General features: G+C 48.5%; 1 protein-coding gene across 2 annotated transcripts; it reads right to left on the reverse strand.

Annotated features, from left to right (window-relative positions):
* Window positions 1-833: 833 nt before the first annotated feature.
* HMGCS1 (3-hydroxy-3-methylglutaryl-CoA synthase 1) lies at window positions 834-18,748 on the reverse strand. Of its 2 annotated transcripts, none has more exons than XM_064439498.1 (10): window positions 18,622-18,748; window positions 13,644-14,101; window positions 13,135-13,260; window positions 12,462-12,626; window positions 11,562-11,730; window positions 11,269-11,439; window positions 10,410-10,516; window positions 9,922-10,047; window positions 3,022-3,185; window positions 834-2,649 (listed from the first exon to the last, which is right to left on the reverse strand). In XM_064439498.1, exons 2-10 carry the CDS (start codon window positions 14,089-14,091, stop codon window positions 2,557-2,559), a joined length of 1,569 nt encoding a protein of 522 aa, XP_064295568.1. In that variant the 5' UTR covers window positions 14,092-14,101; window positions 18,622-18,748; the 3' UTR covers window positions 834-2,556. The 2 variants fall into 2 exon arrangements, with proteins under 2 accessions (XP_064295568.1, XP_064295567.1); XM_064439497.1 differs by lacking the exon at window positions 18,622-18,748 and adding an exon at window positions 15,684-15,704.
* Window positions 18,749-21,803: the final 3,055 nt, after the last annotated feature.

The raw sequence follows: 21,803 nt of genomic DNA on the forward strand, positions 1-21,803 counted from the left end.
GCCATACTACTTTGGCAACAAAGGCTGGCAAAAAAGCTGATTTTGGTACTCTTGACCACTGCAAGCTAAGAGGAGGATAGTCTGACACCTGAAGTTGTTCTGAGAATCACCAAGACGTAGATACTCCTATCTTCAGCTTTAATTGCTTATTTTGTACTTTAACCTCTGACACCATCCGTTCAAACGCCAATGGTGGAAGAGTGCAGTAGTGGTCCTTCTCTGAAGCGTCAGAGTGGACATGCCTAAGCCAGGAGGTAGAGCCTGTATGATTTTAGTAAAACAAGCAAACCAACACAAGGTTTAGAGAGGTATAGCTGGTCCTTTAAAAATTAAGGGCAGGGATACCTTATGGTTTATGGGGACTCATGAGATAATCAGTTGAATTTAAAAGGAGTAATTAATGTGAACGACCAACAGAATGACTCTGAAAAGGCACCCATGGGCACCTGGGACTCAGTGAGGCTCAGGTAAGCACAAAGCAAGAACCAATCATCACCCTCACAGTTTTTCTGAGGGAGGATAAAACAATACCACCTTTCATAAGACAGTAATCAGGGTGAATTGTATTTGACAAGCTGGGGATTAACTCATCCACTATAAACAGTTTCTATTTGAAAGCATTTAAGTTATCTTGAAACACAGCCCTGAAATAATGGTTTTGCACCAGCCTAAGCAACCCTTTCTTCCCACTATTGTAATGGAAAGATCCAGCAGGTCCACACAGCTTGTGAACCCACAACTTTGGGTTTTCACAGGGCCATTTTCCTCTTTCTTTTCTGTTAAAGAAAAACAAATGCATCCTGAAAACTCAACAAGTCAGCACTACTCCAGCATGTTTCAAATATCTCAAACTTTATTTTAATAAAGGATCAGCCTCACAGACTGTGAGGTCCCTGTGGTTAACTTTGTGCCAGTAGCTCACTTCTTGGCTTGTCCACTGCCAGCAATGGACCTTGTTCCATGGCAATTTGTTTTCCTGGTGCCAAGGTAAGTTTCACAAGGGCAACCTAAACCAAAATACTTGCAAACACTATCATCATGCATCAATGCTCCATCGTTTTCAGCAGAACAAACAGATTAGTACTCATCAATTCATAATAAACAACAATTTTACCAAGGCTTGACTGTACAAATACAGCAAGTTATCAAATCCTAGTGAGTGACAGATAATACAAACACTTAATTACACACAGAAAACCCTGTAATTTAATAGACGAATCAGTTTTTGCTACTAGATAGTAGCATATACTAGATAATGTAGCTTTCTAGAATTAGCAATGAAATAAAATTCAACAAAACTTAATTCTGTACATTAGCTCAACTTAAATATATATTACAAGCTTACAAGGCTCATGTCATAGTTCATTTCCAATCTGGGCTTTAAAAATCCACCAGAATGGACTCCCCATTAGCACTGTGTATCTACCACTTGCAAAACGGATAGCTTTTAGCTTGCATGTTGGGGGGAAAAGGATTAAAAAAACCCAAAACCAAACCATTGCTACGATAATACCAATAGTGAAAAAGGACTTCAAAGTACAAAGCCAAATTCAAAGTTAGAAATAGTCTTTTAGAAATTTATTATATAAAGAATAGCGAGAGGCCAGAGCTCCAGACAAAGCGATCCTCCTCCCTTCATTTGCCAGTTGAAGCAGCTTCATAATATCTAGAGGTTTTATTTGAAAATGCTGCTGCCTTAAATACTTCTACTAAACAATCCTGAAAGGTGCCAAATGAACGAACCCAAGAATTACAGCCTTTTTGTTCCTTAGGGAAAAAAAATTGCTACCTCTCTTTTTTCCTTTTTCCTCCCAGGCTGCTGTGATTTCTAATAGAGGTGTAAGACACATAATATGGATGTTAGGAGGAATTCCATAGTAAATAACACAGGGGGTCTCAGAGTTTCTTGGAAGAAAGCCACCTGTGAGTCTAGCCGTTCTTGATCCAGTCATTTTGACAGGGCACAGACATTCTATTCCAGCAATGAGTGTTATCTGGTTCTATACCTCTCCCAAAGCAATGGGGTGATGGGAGGTAGACTGGGAGGAGAAAGGGAAGGCGTTAAAGGGAAAGAGAAGAAGTGCAGTACTGGTTCAGGAGATTGACTGCTTACTGTCAAGGCACTGAGAACCCTAACATTAAAAGCTTGGACTATTTTGCCACACACTTGAGTACAAGTAGAGGTTAACAGTGTAGGTTTCAAGTCATTTTACATGGAAAGAGCAAGCAGAAGATTCTGGTTTTACCCTATGTACAAAGACCTTGTAATAGACTACAGCTAGTACTCAGCAATTAGAAAAATTCAGACACATTTAGGAACCCACACATCCCCTGGCAAGTCTCTCTATCTCCAGTATATTAATGATTTTAGTGTTCTTAATAGTATAAATATCACCACACCGTATTATAACAAATCTTTTCAAGGAGCTTAAACAGTTTTTCCATGCTGCAGTGAAATACTACTGTACACTGAAGCTTCAGCACTACTGCAATCCTTCTGCTCTCCCTCTCACCCTACCCTCACACCGTGTTTCATCCCCACCTCACAGAGGTATCTTAATGTTCCCCATTGGAAATGGCAACAGTAACGCCTTCAGATTCTGTTGTTGCAGGGATTCTTGGCACTTTCTTAGCAGGGCTTGGGATGTGCTAAGAAGAAGGGAAAAAAATTATTAAATACAGTTTTCTAGTTCACAGACATTCACACTTCATGGCTACTCCAACTCTCAAACAACATTCATGCTATGCTGGACGGCTCGGTCTTAAGTCAGTCAAATTGCTCATGCTCCATGCAAACTGATTACGTGAAGACAGCCAGTTTGGTCTTGTTTCATTCTTGTTATGACATGTACTTTTTAAAACCCATGTTCAAATTTTTTTACTTCTGGCTTGCATGTTACATATGTTAACAAAGTATTTAATATAACTGCTTCCTCTTTTAACATACATGCACATGCTAAGACAAACATATAAACCATTCCACCATTTATATCAAACTTTAAAAGAGCGCCGAGTGTTCACCTCATGAACAACGCCTGGGTGGACAACTTCAACTCCTGCTTCCAGAGGTCCATCACCCATAAGTGGACGCCGTGCATAAGTTCTCCTGTGTTTTTCATCTACACGCACAAGGTACCATGTTCCCTCAAAGAGATCTTCTACTGAACACTGGGGAATATAGTTGGCTGTAAAAAAAAACCACAGTAACACACTGTTAGTTGGTGCCTGGTGAGGGTTTTAGACAAGACAGGCCATTGCAGTTCGGACAGAGCAAGGAAGTTAAAAAAGAGTCTGCATTTTCATTTCACTCATTCATTTCTAATGAACACAAGCCATTGAGAAGTAGAAAGGGTAGGTGTGCTGGTTTTGGCTGAGAAGGGATTAATTCTCCTCACTGTGGGGGTTGGCTACCTTTCCAGCTCTGCCGCGTGGCAGGGGGGGCTGGGAGGGGCAGGGCCATGGCGGGGGGCGGCTGACCCCGACTGGCCAATGGCAGGTTCATTCCGTACCACGTGACACCATGACCAGTATATTGAGGGGGGGCAGTTGCGGCTCGGGAGCGCGCGGCGTCGGGTCGGCGGGCGGCGAGCGGCTGCGGCGCGTGCGGTTTGTTCCAGCAGTTCGTTCCCCCTCTCCCCTCCCTTCCCCCCTCCCCCAGGGCTTTGCGCCTCTCGTTGTGCTCCTTTACATTGCATTTCTACTGTTGTTTCTTTTAATTTTAATGATTAAACTGTTCTTATCCCAACCCACGAGCGTTACCCTCCTGATTCTCTCCCCCATCTACCGGTGGGGAGTGAGCGAGCGGCTGTGTGGGGCTGAGCTGCCGCTAAACCACGACAGTCTTTTTGGCGCCCAACGTGGGGCTCAAGGGTTGGAGATAACAACAGCTGCTGGTCCCAGCACCATGTTGTCCTTTTTGCAGTTGGTGTTAAAGATCGGTGTTGGTTTGTTGAGTCTGCTGTGTTCTGCTGTGATTAGTAACGTTTTGCCTACAAGATTTGTTACACAAACACTCGTTTTCAGCTTTATCTGGGATTTGGGGTTTTTGCTGAAACCGTTACTGTACTTCGGATACCACCTTGTTGAGGCAATTAGCAATTCTACCTCCTCCTCTGAGAGATTTTATATGGAGGAAATACAGAATTGTACCTTTGCAACTTTGTTCTATGATGTCTGTGCCTTTGTTACAACAACGTTTTTATATCTTGAACATCCTTGGGTGGTTAAGGTGCACTTATTGTTAGTTTTTGGGCAGGTTGTTTTGGTTTTGACTAAGCAACTTAAGAATATCACCCAGAAATCTGCCCCGAGGCTTGATAGTTACGAGTGGCAGGGCATGTGGGATAGCATGGGCAAATACCTAGGGCAGTGGGCACCCCCAGTGTTTTGGAGTTTCACCCCCGAACAAGTGCAGAATCCTAAAAAACTAGTAGAATATTTGGAGAAAGTATGTTGTTATGCTGGGAACTCCAGAGAGACACAGATAACTGCAAAGTGCTGGGGTCTCGCCCATGTGTACCGAGCCCTGCTCAAGAGTATTCAGTGCCCCCAGGGGGAAGAGAATGTCTCTGGATTGAAATGCAAAGTGACTGGCACTGCAGCCACTCCAGCCCTGACGACAGGCACTGCAGCCACTCAAACCCCCACAACAAGTACTGGAGCTGGCTCAGAAAATAAACCCGTACCAGTATCAGTTGCCCCCATACACAAGACAAAATATTGGAAGCGGACATCAACTTGTCTAGAACGGGATGATGAAGAACCAGGGCCATCGCGGGGAGAGGAGGAAGAAGTAATAAATGAAATAGAGACCACCCGATCCCTGTCCCTGAGCGAGTTGCGAGATATGCGAAAAGATTGTAGCCCTCGTTCAGGTGAGCACATTGTCACCTGGCTGCTCCGATGCTGGGAGAATGGGGCCAGTAGCCTGGAACTAGAGGGAAAAGAAGCCAAACAATTGGGATCCCTTTCTGGGGAAGGGGGCGTTGACAAAGCAATTGGAAAAAAAACACAAGCCCTCAGCCTCTGGAGGCGACTCCTGTCTGGAGTGAAGGAAAGGTATCCCTTTAAAGAAGATGTTACATATCGCCCAGGAAAATGGACAACTATGGAGAAAGGCATCCAGTATCTAAGGGAATTAGCTGTGTTTGAGGTGATTTATGGTGACCTGGATGATCAACGGTCATCCAAAGATCCAGATGAAGCCGAGTGCACACAACCCATGTGGCAGAAGTTTGTACGGAGCGCACCATCTTCACATACAAACTCATTGGCAGTGATGTCCTGGAAAGATGACGAGACACCAACGGTGGCAGAGGTGATTGATAGACTCCGGGATTATGAAGCAAATATCTCTTTCTCACTTGTCTCTGCTGTGGAGAAACTATCCCAAGAGGTCCAGCAACTCAGAGAAGATCTGTCCTACTCCCCACCTCGACAGAGCAGTGTCTCAGCTGTTGGGAATAAGCGTCCTTTGGCTCAAAGAAGGGGATACACACCACGGGCCACCCTATGGTTCTACCTGCGTGACCACGGAGAGGACATGATGAGGTGGGATGGCAAGCCTACCTCGACCCTACAGGCACAAGTACATGAACTGCAAGGAAGAACAGTCACTCAGGGAGGCTCTTCCAGGAAAGCTGCTGCTCCAGTTTCCAGCAAGCAAGTCCCCAGACAGAGGAGTAGAAGCGCTGATTTTATTTCTAAGCATAATAGAGGGACTCCTGATTCACATTTACAGGAAGTGAGTTGTGACTGCCATGATCAGGACTAGAGGGGCCCTGCCTCCAGCCGGGTGGAGGAAAGGGATAACCGGGCTTACTGGACTGTGTGGATCCGATGGCCTGGCACGTCCGACCCACAGGAGTATAAAGCTTTAGTGGACGCCGGCGCACAGTGCACCTTAATGCCATCAAACTATATAGGGGCAGAACCCATCAGCATTGCTGGAGTGACAGGGGGATCCCAAGAGCTAACTGTACTGGAGGCCAAAGTGAGCCTAACTGGGAATGAGTGGCAAAAGCACCCCATCGTGACTGGCCCGGAGGCTCCGTGCATCCTTGGCATAGACTATCTCAGGAGAGGGTATTTCAAGGACCCAAAAGGGTACAAGTGGGCTTTTGGTGTAGCTGCCTTGGAGACGGAGGAAATTAAACAGCTGTCTGCCTTGCCCAGTCTCTCGAAGGACCCTTCTGTTGTGGGGTTGCTGAAGGTCAAAGAACAACAGGTGCCAATCGCCACCACAAGAGTGCACCGGCAGCAATATCGCACCAACAGAGACTCTCTGATTCCCACCCATGAGCTTATTCACTGACTGGAGAGCCAAGGCGTGATCCGTAAGACCTGCTCACCATTTAATAGTCCCATATGACCGGGCAGAAGTCTAATGGAGAGTGGAGACAACAGTAGACTATCGTGGCCTGAATGAAGTCACTCCACTGTTGAGAGCTGCTGTGCCAGACATGCTAGAACTTCAATACGAACTGGAGTCAAAGGCAGCCAAGTGGTATGCCACAACTGATATTGCTAATGCATTCTTCTCTATCCCTCTGGCAGCAGAATGCAGGCCACAGTTTGCTTTCACTTGGAGGGGCGTCCAGTACACCTGGAATCGACTGCCCCAGGGGTGGAAACACAGCCCTGCCATTTGTAATGGACTGATCCAGACTGTACTGGAACAGGGTGGAGCTTCGGAACACCTATAAGACGTTGATGACATCATTGTGTGGGGCAACACAGCAGAAGAACATTTTGAGAAAGTTAAGAAAATAGTCCAAATCTTCCTGAAAGCTGGTTTTGCCATAAAACAAAGTAAGGTGAAGGGACCCGCATGAGAAATCCAGTTCTTAGGAATCAAATGGCAAGATGGTTGTCGCCAGATTCCAATGGCTGTGATGAACAAAATAGCAGCCATGTCTCCACCAACTAGCAAAAAGGAAACACAAGCTTTCTTGGGCGTTGTGAGTTTTTGGAGAACGCATATTCCAAATTACAGTCTGATCGTAAGCCCTCTCTATCAAGTGACCCGGAAAAAGAATGATTTCAAATGGGGCCCTGAGCAACAACAAGCCTTTGAACAGATTAAACGAGAAATAGTCCATGCAGTAGCTCTTGGGCCAGTCCGGGCAGGACAAGATGTAAAAAATGTGCTCTACACTGCAGCCGGGGAGAATGTCCCTGCCTGGAGCCTCTGGCAGAAAGCACACGAGGAGACCCGAGGTCGACCCCTAGGGTTTTGGAGTTGGGGATACAGAGGGTCCGAAGCCCACTATACTCCAACTGAAAAAGAGATATTGGCAGCATATGAAGGGGTTCGAGCTGCTTCAGAAGTGGTTAGTGCTGAGGCACAGCTGCTCCTGGCACCCCGACTGCCAGTGCTGGGCTGGATGTTCAAAGGAAAGGTTCCCTCCACACACCATGCAACTGATGCTACATGGAGTAGACGGGTTGCACTGATCACCCAGCGGGCTTGAGGAGGAAACCCCAGTCGCCCAGGAATCTTGGAAGTGATCATGGACTGGCCAGAAGGCAAAGACTTTGGATTATCACCAGAGGAGGAGGTGACACGTGCTGAAGAAGCCCCACTCTATAACAAACTGCCAGAAAATGAGAAGCAATATGCCCTGTTCACTCATGGGTCCTGTTGCCTTGTGGGAAAGCATCGGAGATGGAAGGCTGCTGTATGGACTCCTACACAACAAGTAGCAGGAACTGCTGAAGGAGAAGGTGAATCGAGCCAGTTTGCAGAGGTAAAGGCCATCCAGCTGGCCTTAGACAGCGCTGAACGGGAAAAGCGGCCAGTGCTCTATCTCTATACTGACCCCTGGATGGTGGCAAATGCCCTGTGGGGCTGGCTGCAGCAGTAGAAGCAAAGCAACTGGCAGCGCAGAGGCAAACCCATCTGGGCTGTCACATTGTGGCAAGATATTGCTGCCCGGGTAGAGAACCTGGTTGTAAAGGTGAGTCATGTGGATGCTCACGTCCCCAAGAGTTGGGCCACTGAAGAACATCAGAACAACCAGCAGGTGGATCTGGACTGGCAACATAAGGGTGAATTTTTTCTAGCTCAGTGGGCCCATGACACCTCAGGCCATCAAGGGAGAGATGCAACATACAGGTGGGCTCGTGATCGAGGGGTGGACTTGACCATGGATGTTATTGCACAGGTTATCCATGAATGTGACACATGTGCTGCAATCAAGTAAGCGAAGCGGGTAAAGCCTCTGTGGTATGGGGGATGGTGGCTGAAATATAAATATGGGGAGGCCTGGCAAATTGACTGTATCACACTCCCACAAAACCACCAAGGCAAGCACCATGTGCTTACAATGGTAGAAGCAACGACTGGCTGGCTGGAAACATATCCTGTCCCCCACACCACTGCCCGGAACACTATCCTGGGTCTTGAGAAACAAGTCCTGTGGCGACATGGCACCCCAGAGAGAACTGAGTCAGGCAACAGGACTCATTTCCGAAACAACCTCATAGACACCTGGGCCAGAGAGCATGGCATTGCGTGGGTGTATCACATCCCCTATAATGCACCAGCCTCTGGGAAAATTGAACAGTACAATGGACTGTTAAAAACTACACTGAGAGCAATGGGTGGGTGGGACATTCAGGCACTGGGATACACATTTAGCAAAAGCCACGTGGTTAGTCAACACGAGGGGATCTGCCAACCGAGCTGGCCCTGCCCAGTCAGAAACCCTACATACTGTGGAAGGGGATAGAGTCCCTGTAGTGCACACAAAAATTATGCTGGGAAAAACAGTCTGGGTTCTTCCTGCCTCTGGCAAAGGCAAACCCATTCGTGGGATTGCTTTTGCTCGAGGACCTGGGTGCACTTGTTGGGTGGTGCGGGAGGATGGAGAAGTCCGATGTGTGCCTCAAGGGGATTTGATTTTGGGCGAAAACAGTCAATGAACTGAATGGCACAATGTGAACTGCTATATAATATTGTGTGTCACCTCTGTGTTGTATCAATGATATCAGAGTACGAGCCTCCCAACCCGTGGCAGACAAACTATGAAACAAGCCATGCAACAGTGATGGAACAATGACTGACTCGGTATGCAGCAACCCAACGCCACACACCATCTCTCCCACCCTGAAAGACTGATACAACAGATGGAGCCCAGAGTCATGGACTGGGTGAACTCAATGGACATTTGTATGGACATTTTACAGGGAAGGTCCATGAACTAAGGGAATGATGTCTGTGTATTATGTTAAAGGATGGGAAGGGGAGGAGTGGTGGTTGGTACGGTTGTATTGCATCATATGGGACCTGGGCATGGTGTAAATGGTATGGAATAAGGGGTGGAGAATGTGCTGGTTTTGGCTGAGAAGGGGTTAATTCTCCTCACTGTGGGGGTCGGCTACCTTTCCAGCTCTGCCGCGTGGCAGGGGGGGCTGGGAGGGGCAGGGCCATGGCGGGGGGCGGCTGACCCCAACTGGCCAATGGCAGGTTCATTCCGTACCACGTGACACCATGACCAGTATATTGAGGGGGGGCAGTTGCGGCTCGGGAGCGCGCGGCGTCGGGTCGGCGGGCGGCGAGCGGCTGCGGCGCGTGCGGTTTGTTCCAGCAGTTCGTTCCCCCTCTCCCCTCCCTTCCCCCCTCCCCCGGGGCTTTGCGCCTCTCGTTGTGCTCCTTTACATTGCATTTCTACTGTTGTTTCTTTTAATTTTAATGATTAAACTGTTCTTATCCCAACCCACAAGCGTTACCCTTCTGATTCTCTCCCCCATCTACCGGTGGGGGAGTGAGCGAGCGGCTGTGTGGGGCTGAGCTGCCGCTAAACCACAACAGTAGGTCTCTTCCATCATTCTACAGCCTAATCATTTAAACTCATGTGAATCAAGCGATGAGCATTTTGTTGTATGAGTAGGAATGATTTCTATTTATGAAGTTCTTACCCAAATGATGTGTTTCCTGCCTAATCTTCATGTTTTCAGCAAAGACATCAGGTGCAATGCATTTTCTTGAGTCAAGTCTTGTTTTGAGATCAGAAAGGCTGGCAGTTATTTTGTCCAGTGCAGAGCCTACAATAGAAAACCGCAATGTAAGGTAGCCCAGTGCTGAGAACTGCACACTAGCATGGTAACATTTCAAGTCCATTCAAAATATCTTGCATTACAGAAGCTTTTTAGTCATTTAAAAACATTCCCACTTACTCAATCAAAACATTAACAGAGTTTGAAAATTATTTATTTGCCCAAGGAGACACTTAAGTGTTCCCTGGAGCTGGAACATCTTAACATTACCATCATTAGACATCATTCTGAGGGTTAATTACAGTGTGTAAGTACTGTGTAAAGCATTAAGGGTATAGTGCATAGTGTAACAATGCATTTAGAGGTGAGCTGTGCAAGGCAGCTAATTAACATCTCTTCCTTTCACTCACCAGGAGTAGCATCCTGCGTAACTCTGATGGAATACAGTGTAGCAGCAAAACCAGAGCCATATGAGAACACACTGATTCTCTGCCCCGCGAGCTGCTCTGGGGAGTACCTGCAAATCAAGCAACAGTTGTATAAAGTGAGAATTAAGCCAAGGTGCCAATTTTAAATAAACAGAAACTGCAGCTAGCTTAGGAAAAGCAGCCTGCAAATTGTATTGACTATAATACACACTTAGTATGCTCTGTGCATAAATGATGCCTTAAAGACACCATTTCAAATACTGCTGCTATGTGATGAGTTTCAAAGCTGCCTAAACGAAACAGAGCAAAGAAATGCCCAGGATATGATTCTCTAGAAAGCAGCCAGTTTTCATTCTTAAGTGACCTAAATCCTAAAATGAACAACCGCATCTTGAAAGGCAAAGTCAGAATAAAGAAAAAAGGATCCAAGAGATATTTAAACTCAACATGATTTTGTAGAAGTCTGTCATTGCAAAAAAAAAGGAGAAAATTATAAAGTAAATACTAAATTTAATTTGGCTTTGCATACTGTAGTGCAACAGAGAAGGCATTCTGATTCTCTTTTCCGCAGTGGGTTTGCTTTGTTTTTTCCTTTTTTTTTTTCTCTAAGACACCACCTTACAGGTAAGATCCTACTTTGGAAGGCAGTAAGGAGCTGTTTCAGATCAGCTTCTGACACAGAAGTTTTGAATCTGCTTGCCACCTGAACTGATTGTGTGTGCAGAACATTTTTGTAGTAGTTTTTTATTGGCAATCTAGGAAGAAAATGTTTGCCAAAACAAAAACCTTTTATGACCCTACATATGAAAAGCTATGACTTTTGTTCCAATGTTATGCTTACTGGGCTAGAAGAGAGGCAAGGCAACCATAGACTGAAGGGGTATACATATTTCCATTCTGATTCGATACAAGTAACGAAGCTTTGGTTTTCTGATTGAAGAGCTCTGCACTGGCTTTCATAAAAGCTTTTTCCACATCTCTGTCAAAGTATGTATCTTCGAGTTTTACATCCCTATCAACAAAAAATAAGTAAAGTTCAGAAACAGTCACTAAGATAGCAGAAAGTAAAAAACACCCCTTGGATGTTTAACAAATTAAGGCTACATGAATAAGGAGGACAGCAGCCGTTCTCACCTGAAAGCTTCCAGACCACTGAAAACACTGTTTGCTGTTTCTGGGTTCTGGTCACTGAGAAAATCATTCAGCAATAGCCTAGCCACAGACTTCTGTACCAGTTTACAGTAGGGAGAATGAAAGATCATGAATCCAAAGTCATTCAAGGTGAAACGTCTGTCTGTCCCCTCTGGAAGTGGCAGAAACATTGTGTTACAAATTATGTTTAGTACTCACTTCAACTATGAAAATAAAAATAGGGTAATGGCAGGATACCAGTCATTGTAACACGTCAGCAAACAAGAGACAACCTTAAGACTGTCTATTGCTGTCAAGGTCATTTAGAACACTGCTGCTACTTCAGTTTAAAAATTGGGGGGTTTTACTGGTCTTGTGCACCAATTAAGAACGCTTCCCCTTCTTCTAAAAGAAAAAACTATAAACTTAACAAAATCTCCATATTTCTACCCAGCATTTTGACATAATAAATAATCTGCTTCATTTAACTATCTAATCTTCACACCTGTGCTTAATATGAGTGAAGCAATTACTAAACATATAGGGCAAAAAAAAAAAATTCAGTATCATTATATAACATAAATATTCACCTCAGTATCTTAACAGCCTCGGCAGAGCAGGGAATGACATGCTTTTAAGCAAGGTATTATACATTATGCCAACAAAAGCCTGTAGAGGCGATGCCTTATTGACAGTCAGGTACTTCACCATACCAGAACAGAAATTAGACAGTCTTACAGGAGAAAGCCAACATTTCAATTGCCTCAGAACACACAAGCACAAAGAAAGGGACTGTATACTACTCTTTAGGTTGGATGCTGAAACCTGAAAATACATTGTCCATGTAGTTACACATTCCAGTATTTGCCAGGTCTTGCAGTATCATCAGGTGAAGATACATACCCTTTTGCCACTGGGCATGGATTTTGTTGCGATAGACTGTATAGCAGCGATCTAGCGCACTGAGGTAGCACTGTATAGATAGTTTGCCATCAACTACAGGATATTCAGAGACCATGTCTGGTTTATAGAAGTCGTACGCATGCTGCATGTGGGTTCCACGCAACCCTGATGGACATAAATTGACAAAAGTTGAAAATTGTTTTATTAGCTGCTTTGGGTCAGTTTGAATACATCACTAAACACACATGGGTAAACAAGCAATATCTGGCTGCAGTCAAGCAGGTTTTCACAGCACTTCAGGCCCTTTCAAGTAACATTTCACACTGTTCTCAACTGCCTGTTAAGTACAGTTGGACTGAGCATAACAAACACAAATTACTTTAATAATTTTGCCTTGGAAGTAGAGCACTGTGTTTTTCAGCTCTGGTCCATTCTTTGTCAATTTTATTGGAGGATCCCCAAGGAAATAAACAGACAGGAGCATCTCTAATTGTTTCTCGCTGCCTCCTATAACAGGACTTGGCCGAGTTAGCCCAGAGGAGGAGGCAAAGCACCATTTCTGATGTTAGTATGAGTTAACCCAGCCCTCCAGCAACCCACAAAAAACCGGATCTCTCTGCAGCCCATCCCCCGTTATCTGGCTGAGCAGTATTTGTTTTCTCACAGGACTAACCTCTCTCAAAAATTAACGGTGCATTTGGACCAACCAGCATAGCAACAGCACCAGCTCCACCTGTTGGTCTGGCATTTCCAGTGGCATACACAGCTATGTCTCCAGCAACAACAAGTGCATAGCGTCCTGTCAGAAACACACACAAGTAACCATGAGAAATAGGCAAGACCCTAGCACATTCTCATATCTGTCTGCAATTTTTAGACTTTGGTTATAGACGAGATGACCCCAAGATTAAAAGTCTCTTCAATCCTGACTTTTCCCCCAAATTTCCATTTCTTGGCAGCCACCAAAATTTACAGGAAAAGACCAGTGATTATTACCCATGTCATTACTTTTTGCAGTACTTGAACTAGTGGTGAATGCCCAGAGCATTTAAGAAAGACTTCTGAAGAAAAGTAGTTTACCTTCTGGGTTTTACATAGTTAAACCTGAACATAGTCATTATAAGGCAAACAACCCCAGACAAAAGGATGATGTAACTTTTCAGGAAGATACGCTGAACTTACCATCCCAAGAACTGGACTCAATCCAATTAACAGCATTAAAAAGAGCAGCAGTGCCTCCATAGCACGCGTTGGTGGTGTCAATCCCTTCTACATCCGTGTTACCAGATTCTTCAAAAAGCTGCATCAGGACAGTCTTCACAGATTTTGATTTATCAATTATCGTCTCCGTTCCAACTTCTAATCTCCCAATACAATCATAGGAAAGGCTGTTCCTCTCCATAAGCTTCTGAACCACAGTCAAGCAGAGAGAATTAATATCCTCCCGGTCGGAGCAGAAGCCCATCTTTGACTGGCCTAGCCCAATGGTGTACTTCCCAGCATCCACACCATCATACTTCTCCAGCTCTGTCTGGTCAACATACTGAGAGGGAAAATATATTTCCAGTGCAACAATTCCCACATCTTTGGGCCAACAGGACTCGGCATTCACTGGAAGAGACCCAGGCATTGTGGTAGATCTTTAAGAAAAAAAAAAAAGAAAACCACAAAAAGAGCTGATTAATTCACATCCATTTTGAGACCTACTTTCATTTTCTGTGGGATTATAGAAAAAGTTTAAATATCAGATATTGTACAAGGTAATTTGCAGAAGGCAAGCCTTTGACTCCAGGGAGACTTTGGCCTGAGCCTACTGTAAACATCAATATAAAATGTTACAAAACTTAGAGGTACTTTTAAGTGAAAATACAAAATTCAGTACTGGGGATGAACAGATGTCACTTATGCCCAAGTTATTTCACTGAAGCAAAATGCAGGCTTAACAAGCGTTAAGTGTTTCAGAAATTAATGTTCATGATTCTACTTTTCCTTATATGCAAAGTCTCAATTTTACACAACCAAGGTAGAAACATTGGATTTTTTTTTTTAAATGTTGCTAGTTGAGAAGTTTAAAACTTATTCTTACCAGGAAATCTCTGCCCTAACACAGGCCAGGGCTTTTCAAAATTATTTTTAAACAAAATCATCTAGGCTGCTCCATTTTGTTTATAAATGCAACAAAGACACCAGAATTTTTTTCTGTGTTTTTTTTTGTTTGTTTGTTTTAAGCATACTCTGTTTTGTCATTCCAGAACACTGGAACCCCTAATTCCAGGCCTGGAGGAATATTTCAAAGGCTGAGACGAACACACAATGGTTCACTCTGATAAACCGAGTTCTCTTAGGATAACCCCATAACTTTACTGTCACTACATTTGAGGGCTTGCTACCCTCTAGGATATACCACATCCTATTCCTTCAGGGCTATCCGTACTGCCCAGAGAGGCACCATCCCGCACTCCTGCTCAGCACCTGCCCTTCTGTGCCCAGCCGCAAGAGCCGCCACGCTGACCTTACCCAATGCCTCCCATAAAGGCACGCAGAGCTGCGTAAGGAGTAACGCCTCTCTGCAGGAACCAGGAGTTTACAGGATGCATATAAAGACAAGCCTTAGGAAAGATTAAGTATGTTTTCTGTTACAGGCACAGTCTTGTGTAAACCCTGCAGGAAGTGCACACAGCTCGCCATTCATTTTGATTGCCTCTAACAAAGCTCCAGCCACACCTATGAGGTACCTAAAATAACCTATTAATTTTTTAAGTATTTCTCTTGCAGCCTTTATTCATATTAAAGCGTGGAAACGGGAGAAAACAGCTGTTCAGAGCCGCCCGCCGAAGCGCCGCCCAGCGCGACACCGCGATTTTAAGCAAAACCAGCCCATTTCCCGGTGCCCGCGTACCCGCCCGCCGCCCGAGCCCACCCCATCGAGTCCGCTCGTCCGCGTCTCGTGGCCCACCGGGATCTCTTTCCCCGGGACCCTGTCACGAAGCCCCTCACCTCAGGCGACCGCCGCCCGTCCCCGCCCGAGGGCGCCGGGCACACCCCACCCCGCCCAAAAACGCCTCAAGGTTAGCCGTGACCCGGCCGGGGAGTCGGCGAGGCGCCACCGGGGTGGCGCGTGGGGGGGGTCACGCCGCGTCCCACCCGCAGCACGGGGCCACCGGAGCGCGAGGACCGCCCGCCGCCCTCCCCCCGCCGCGCGCCACCGCCCCGGGCCCTCACACACTGCGAAATCCCATCGCCGGCTGCCGGCGCGGCAGCCCGCGCATGCGCGCCGCGGCGTCCCGGGCGGGCGGGGAGTGCGCAGGCGCGGGGAGCCCGCCCCGTCCGCGGCGGTGCCGGCAGGGCCAGGATCGGGCCCAGCCCGCCCGCACCCCCAGCGGCGTCACCTCGGGGCGTTGGCAGTGTCGTTGCCTTAACTACCTTGCCGGATAAACCCCGGCAGCACCACGCACGCAAAACAGACAAACAAAAAGCCAACAATAAAAAACTTAAAACCCCCCAGCACCTAAAATTCCCGGTTTGGGTTTTTTTTGGCTTTTTTTTGACAACCCCTGTCCACGGGCAACTCCATCCTGGTGGCACCTCACTTCTATTTGCATTTTGTTTTTAAAATTTCTCAATTCCTCTATTCACCATGGTGAGCGGTGCCATCTCTTGTTTTAAACTAGGTGGACTGCAAAAACAAAAAAGCAACAAACCCGTCATAACTTCTGCCTCTGGAAAGCTGGTGGGCAGGGTGAAGGATTTGCCACGGCACACCAGCAGGTTGATGCTGTTAGCAACGGAGTGGCCGCCCCTGCTTCCCTAGAGCCTCAGCCAGGGAAGGGAGCGCGGCGCTCTGGCTCACGTAACCTCTCGGCAGCACCACGAGGAAGTCGCATCTCCTGGGGATGCACAGCAGCGCTGAGGTCCAAAACCTGCTCCGAGAGCTGCATTTTACCCCAAATCTGCATAGGCACTGCGGGGGAGACTGAGGATGCTTTCCAGCTCCCCATATGAATGCAAGACACACCACTGACAGTGGGATCATGAGGTACCAGCTGGGAAAAGGACTTTGGGGTCCAGCTCTCCTTTTGGTACAAAACACCTCACTTTATTCAAAGGAGGACAAAAGGAAAGGCAGACGCCTGCCAGCTCAGCAGTGTCTGGCAGCCACCCCGCGGGTGAGCCTTGTACCCAGAGCAGAGCTCACCTCTGCTCACAGGGCCAGAAAGCTCAGCATTGGAGGCTGCAGGGTCCCAGGGCCTTCATTTTAATGAAGTCACACATGAGGAGGCAACTCACGAAGCACATAACTAGACCTGTAGCCACCACAGGGCTTTTAACTGGGCAGCAAATTACTAGGCAACTCAGTGTGCCAGGAGGACTTGGTTATCAGTGAAGGCTGAGGAAAGCACTCTGCTCTGTGCTTGCTCCTTACAAGACTTTGAGATTGGTATTTAATTCATATTGCTCACTGCAGTTCTCTTGCCAGAAAACTTTCTGCAGAAGACAACTACAGGGAGGCTCTTCCCATTGTATAGTCATACCCGGCGCACCCCATAGCCCCAGCGTAGCAGCAGCTGGGGCTATTGGGCTGTACCACACTGACAAACGCCCCCTCGTGAGCTTGCTCTGATCACTGAGGAAAATGGGGCATATGACATAAGTCAGTCAGTCATTACAGGAAAAAATCTGTTTACCTGATGTAAGACAAACAGCCCTTTGTCCTCCCAGTCAAACACAAACGACAGTGCATCGAGTCTTTACCGAAAACAGAAGAGTGCTCAAAAGTATGATTTCTTGTAAAAGGCTGAGAACTCCAAACGCTTTGATATAAAGAAATGAGAAACCGTCTTTGTTTTGTGCCCCCTCAGGGTTCTGCAGGGAACGAAAGGGCAGCATCAAACAGCCACTGCTTTTGCGAGTGTTGCCAGACATGCGCTCTCACAGCAGCTGGCAGCCTTGTTAAAAACCTGAGAATATTCTGTTGATAAATTGACTTTTTAAATTTCCTGCTTATGTTTTTAACTCGCCCAGGACACTTGACAGCAGGTTACAAAATGAGCCCCCGGCCCATTTGCTACAGGCGTTGCCTTTGATAACTCCCTTGGGCATTTTGCCTCGGGAGGACGTGGGGAAGAACCTTTGCAGGTGGCTCTTCTTCAGAGGTTAAACAGCAATTACCTGGCAGCTTCAGATCTGATGTCATTTAGCCACACCTCGTTATCCCCGCAAAGCGCAAAGGTTGCCAGGTACCAAGCGCAAGACGCTCGCCACGCCACGAGAGGTCACTACCTCCCCGGAGCGCTGCGACTCGCCACGGCAGGGGCCGTGCGTGACCGCGGCAGCCGGGCATCCCGCTCACCGCTGAGCAGGCTGGACAGCACCCACGTGGGAAACTGGCAAAACGCGTAAAAATCCGCCAAAGCGCCGAGCGGGTACCTCGCATCCATTCGCAAAGACCCACCCACAGCGCCCCACCCGCGGGGATGCCAGGGCATCCCACCCGCCCGCGCGTCCGCGACGCCGTCAGCAACGCGGGTTGGCGTGGGGATGCCCGCACCCGTGCAACGAACGCCACGACGGAAGGCGGCGGTGGCGTCCCCGGGGGCAGCCCCCGGCCGCCTTCGCCCCGCGCGATGGTGGGGCGGCGTGGGCAGGGCGGCACACCCGCCCCGCCCTCACCGGCTTGGGTGGGCCCCTCTGTTGCGACACGGAGAGGCGGTAGCGGGGGATAATCGGGACGCTGGAGCCCCGCAGCAGCTGCCCACTGCAGGTCGCCCAGCCGGGGTCTTCCCCCGGGGGCCGGGCGGGAAGCAGCGCCCGGGCGATGCTCCGTCCTGCGCGGCGTTGGGGCGGACACCTACGGCAGGGGACACCCACACGCGCCACTTTTTGGTGTTTCTTTCTCTTTTTTATTCTTTCCTTTTTTTTTTTTTCACTCCCTCTTCCCCCCCCCCCCCCCCCCGCCCCTTGCCGCACTGCAGGCACTACTTACACGCGCTCGCACCCATCGAAAGCGCCGCTCCCAGCTACACCGCCCCATCCTCAAGCCCCGCGGGCGGCTCCGCGCGGTGCCGCAGCCCCGCCGTCCCACGCGTGTTCCCTCCCCACGCCGCGGCTGAGGGGAGAGGCAGGGGCCGCCGCCCAGCCCCAGTGGCCGAGCCGCCCTCACCTGTCGGAGGCGATGGCTCCAGGTGCCGCTCACTGTCCCGCGCTCTCGCCCGCTCGCATGCAGGGGGAAAACACGGGGCACCCGTGTACGGCGCCTTTAAACAGCCCCTCGCCCGGGCACCGGCCCGCGCTCTGAGCGGCAGCTATCACCGCCAATCACAGCTGCCACCGCCCAGGTCCCGCCCACCGGCCGGCCCGCAGCCGGCTCAGAAGGCGGGGGGAATGGTGTGAGAAAGTGACGCGGCGTGGCCAGAGGGCAGCGCGCCAATGAGAACGCGGCAGAGGCGGCGGACGCTCAATGGGAGCCGAGCGCCGCGAAGGGGTAGCCAATGGGAGCGCGCTGCAGACGGCGGGTGAGAGTAGGACGGCTGCCGGTCCCCGGCGAGGCGAGGGGGCGGTTGCCCAGCAACGGGAGGCGGGCCCCGGCCCCGGCGAGAGCCCCCCGTCCTGCCGCAGGCCCGCGGCGGGCCGGGCCGGGGAGCGCCGGGCGTGCCCAAGACCTCGGCCCCCCGAATCGCTTTGCGAGGGATGGGATGCCCTGCCCTGCCCCGCATCCTCCCCCCGCAACAGCCTCATCCCTTTTGTTGCACCACGGGCGCGCCGAGTCGAACCTCAGGGCATTGGCGTTGTTTCGCAAATAAAAGTGGCTCTGCTGAGAAGGACCTGGGGGTGCTGGCGGCCAGCAAGCTGACCTGAGCCAGCACCGTGCCCTTGTGGCCAAGGCGGCCAACGGTATCCTGGGCTGCATGAAAAGGAGTGTGGCCACCGGGTCGAGATAGGTTATCCTTCCCCACTACTCTGCCCTAGTGAGACCGCATTTGGAGTGCTGTGTCCAGTTCTGGGCCCCCCAGTTTAAGAAGGATGTGTAACTGCTAGAGCAAGTCCAGCGGAGAGCTGCCAAGACGATCAGGGGAGTGGAGCATCTCCCTCATGAGGAAAGGCTGACAGGCCTGGCTTTGTTCAGGTGTCAAGAGGATGGGGCCAGAACTCCTTTCAGTGGTGCCCAATGACAGGATAAAGGGCGATGGGCTCAAGTTGGAACACAGGAAGTTCCAGCTAAACATGAGAAAAATCTTCTTTTCTTTGAGGGTGCGCAGAGAGGCTGTGGAGTCCCTTCCCTGGAGACATTCAAACCCCGCCTGGACGCGTTCCTGTGCCCCCTGCTCTGGGTGTGCCTGCTCAAGCAGGGGGGGTTGGATGAGATGATCTCCAGAGGTCCCTTTCAACCCCTGCCATTCTGTGATTCTGTGAAATGCACAATTAGCTGATGTATGGGTTTCACATGCCAGACTCTGCAAGCTGTGGGTCCTGCGTGATGTACATCCAGTTATCCCATTGCTGCGTGGGTGACTGAGCATCCCCAGAGGAGTCCTCCCTTCTGGTACTGGGAGTACAAACCTCTGTTGCAGGTGGGGAAACTGCTCAATAAAAATTGCACACCAGTTTTAAAGCCTGGATAATTTGGATGTGAAACACTGCTCAGGTCAAATAAATATACTCTGGTGGCAGCTGGTGGCAGGTTCTGTGACATTGCATCGCTACAGCTACCAGGACACACCACCTTGCTTGCCTCACACAATATCAGGGTGTTAAAAGAGTGTTATTTCCACTGTCTTAGGGGCAGGTAAAAATAATGCAAAAGAAAGGGAAAAGCTGTTACTGAACGTCTTAACTCCTGTCATGTTTGTTCAATCTGTTTTGAACTTGTAACTATTCTGCTGTCGTCACGTAAAATCTCAGATTTGGCGTGTACCTCTTGGTAGTGCAAGGATTGCAAAATACTTCTGAGAAATCAAGAGAAGTTTTGTTTGCATGTGTTACCCTGCAGTCTTCTGATAAGCTTACACCAGTTTGTGTACAGGCCAGTTCCATTCGTAAATATGAAAAAACGCATTGACCAAATGGAAATTCAATAGGCCATGGCATAGTGACCTCATGTAGACACACTGTTATGTTCTGTGCCTAGAGACCAAATGGACTTCTTCTTACAAAAGTTGAACTCCTGCTCTGGGAATCTATAACTTTAATTCCTCCTTTTTTTCCCTTCCTATCATCAAAAAAAAAACAAACCAAAACCCAAACAAACCCAGTAACCCAAGACCAAAACCACAACTGTGTCCTTGTTCTAGACTTAAAACCAGGCTTTTAACACCACCCTCTCATTACATGCTTTGGTGGCAAAATGTTTCCTGGCACTGGGGTCCTTGGACTCTCCTGGCTTCAGGGAGGCACAGACGCTCAGGAGGAGATGAAGAAGTCCATCTCATTGAATTTGGGGGAGCTCATGTTAGCACACCCTGGGACCTTGCAGCCGCGGTCCTCGGGGGCTTTGCTGGCTGTGTGCGAGGTTGGCTCCAGAACAACACACTCACGTAGCCTGGGATGGGGCTGCAGCATAAAGAGCTGTGAGACGAGGAGCTGTGAGTAGTTTCCTCGGTGGCCTCTTCCCCTTCACTTCAGAGCTGCATTTGAACGGCCTTTGCCTGAGCCCAGCTACATTCCTTGCTGATCCTGACTTGCAGACTTGACTTGTCAGCTTCGCCTCCGACCAGCTCATCACTACAGACTTGTCTAGAAACTGGGTCTCTTAGCTGACCCTGCTTGCTGTCACTGGCCCTGCTTTGCTTTTTCCTTTGGACACCATGAGTGCGTGCCGTCTTCAGTGAGGTCACTGCCCTGCCTGCCTTGTTGTCACGTTCAGCTCCTGGCTCCCTTGCAGAGCAGCCTGACCTTGCTGCTCGCTGACAGTGTACATCTGCTTGCATGCAAGCCTGCACTTACATGGTGGTGGGGTTTTTTTCTGATAAATGTCGTATTTGCTTTCCAAATGCTAAAGGTAGAATTGGGCTTTGGAAATTTTTTTTGTGTGTAGTCAACAATAAACGCAGATGTAAATAGCAATATTCTGTCTTTATTACATCTTCACAGATCTGATCAAAAAAAGGTGCCAAAATGACTAAGATTAAGGTGGGGAAAAGATCCACGTTTTTGCTTGCTTTTCCGTGGTACAAGATGATGAATGACTCCCATAGTCTTTGACATTAGCTTTCTGTGTTGTAGAAGACAGTATGACACAGACATGCATTAAATCACAGCATCACAGACTCACAGACTGGCGGGGGTTGGAAGGGACTTCTGGAGGTCATCTGGTCCAACCCCGCTGCTTGAGCAGGCACACCCAGC

Source organism: Phalacrocorax carbo, chromosome Z (genome assembly GCF_963921805.1).
Source record: "Phalacrocorax carbo chromosome Z, bPhaCar2.1, whole genome shotgun sequence".
Lineage (NCBI taxonomy): Eukaryota > Metazoa > Chordata > Aves > Suliformes > Phalacrocoracidae > Phalacrocorax > Phalacrocorax carbo.

Excerpts from the sequence above, each read along its gene's own strand:
- HMGCS1 (XM_064439497.1), bottom strand. Across the intron at positions 10,517-11,268 it reads CTTGCCTCTCTTCTAGCCCA|GTACTCCCCAGAGCAGCTCG; the intron begins GTAAGCATAACA and ends CTTGATTTGCAG. Across the intron at positions 2,650-3,021 it reads ACCCAGGCGTTGTTCATGAG|CACATCCCAAGCCCTGCTAA; the intron begins GTGAACACTCGG and ends CCTTCTTCTTAG.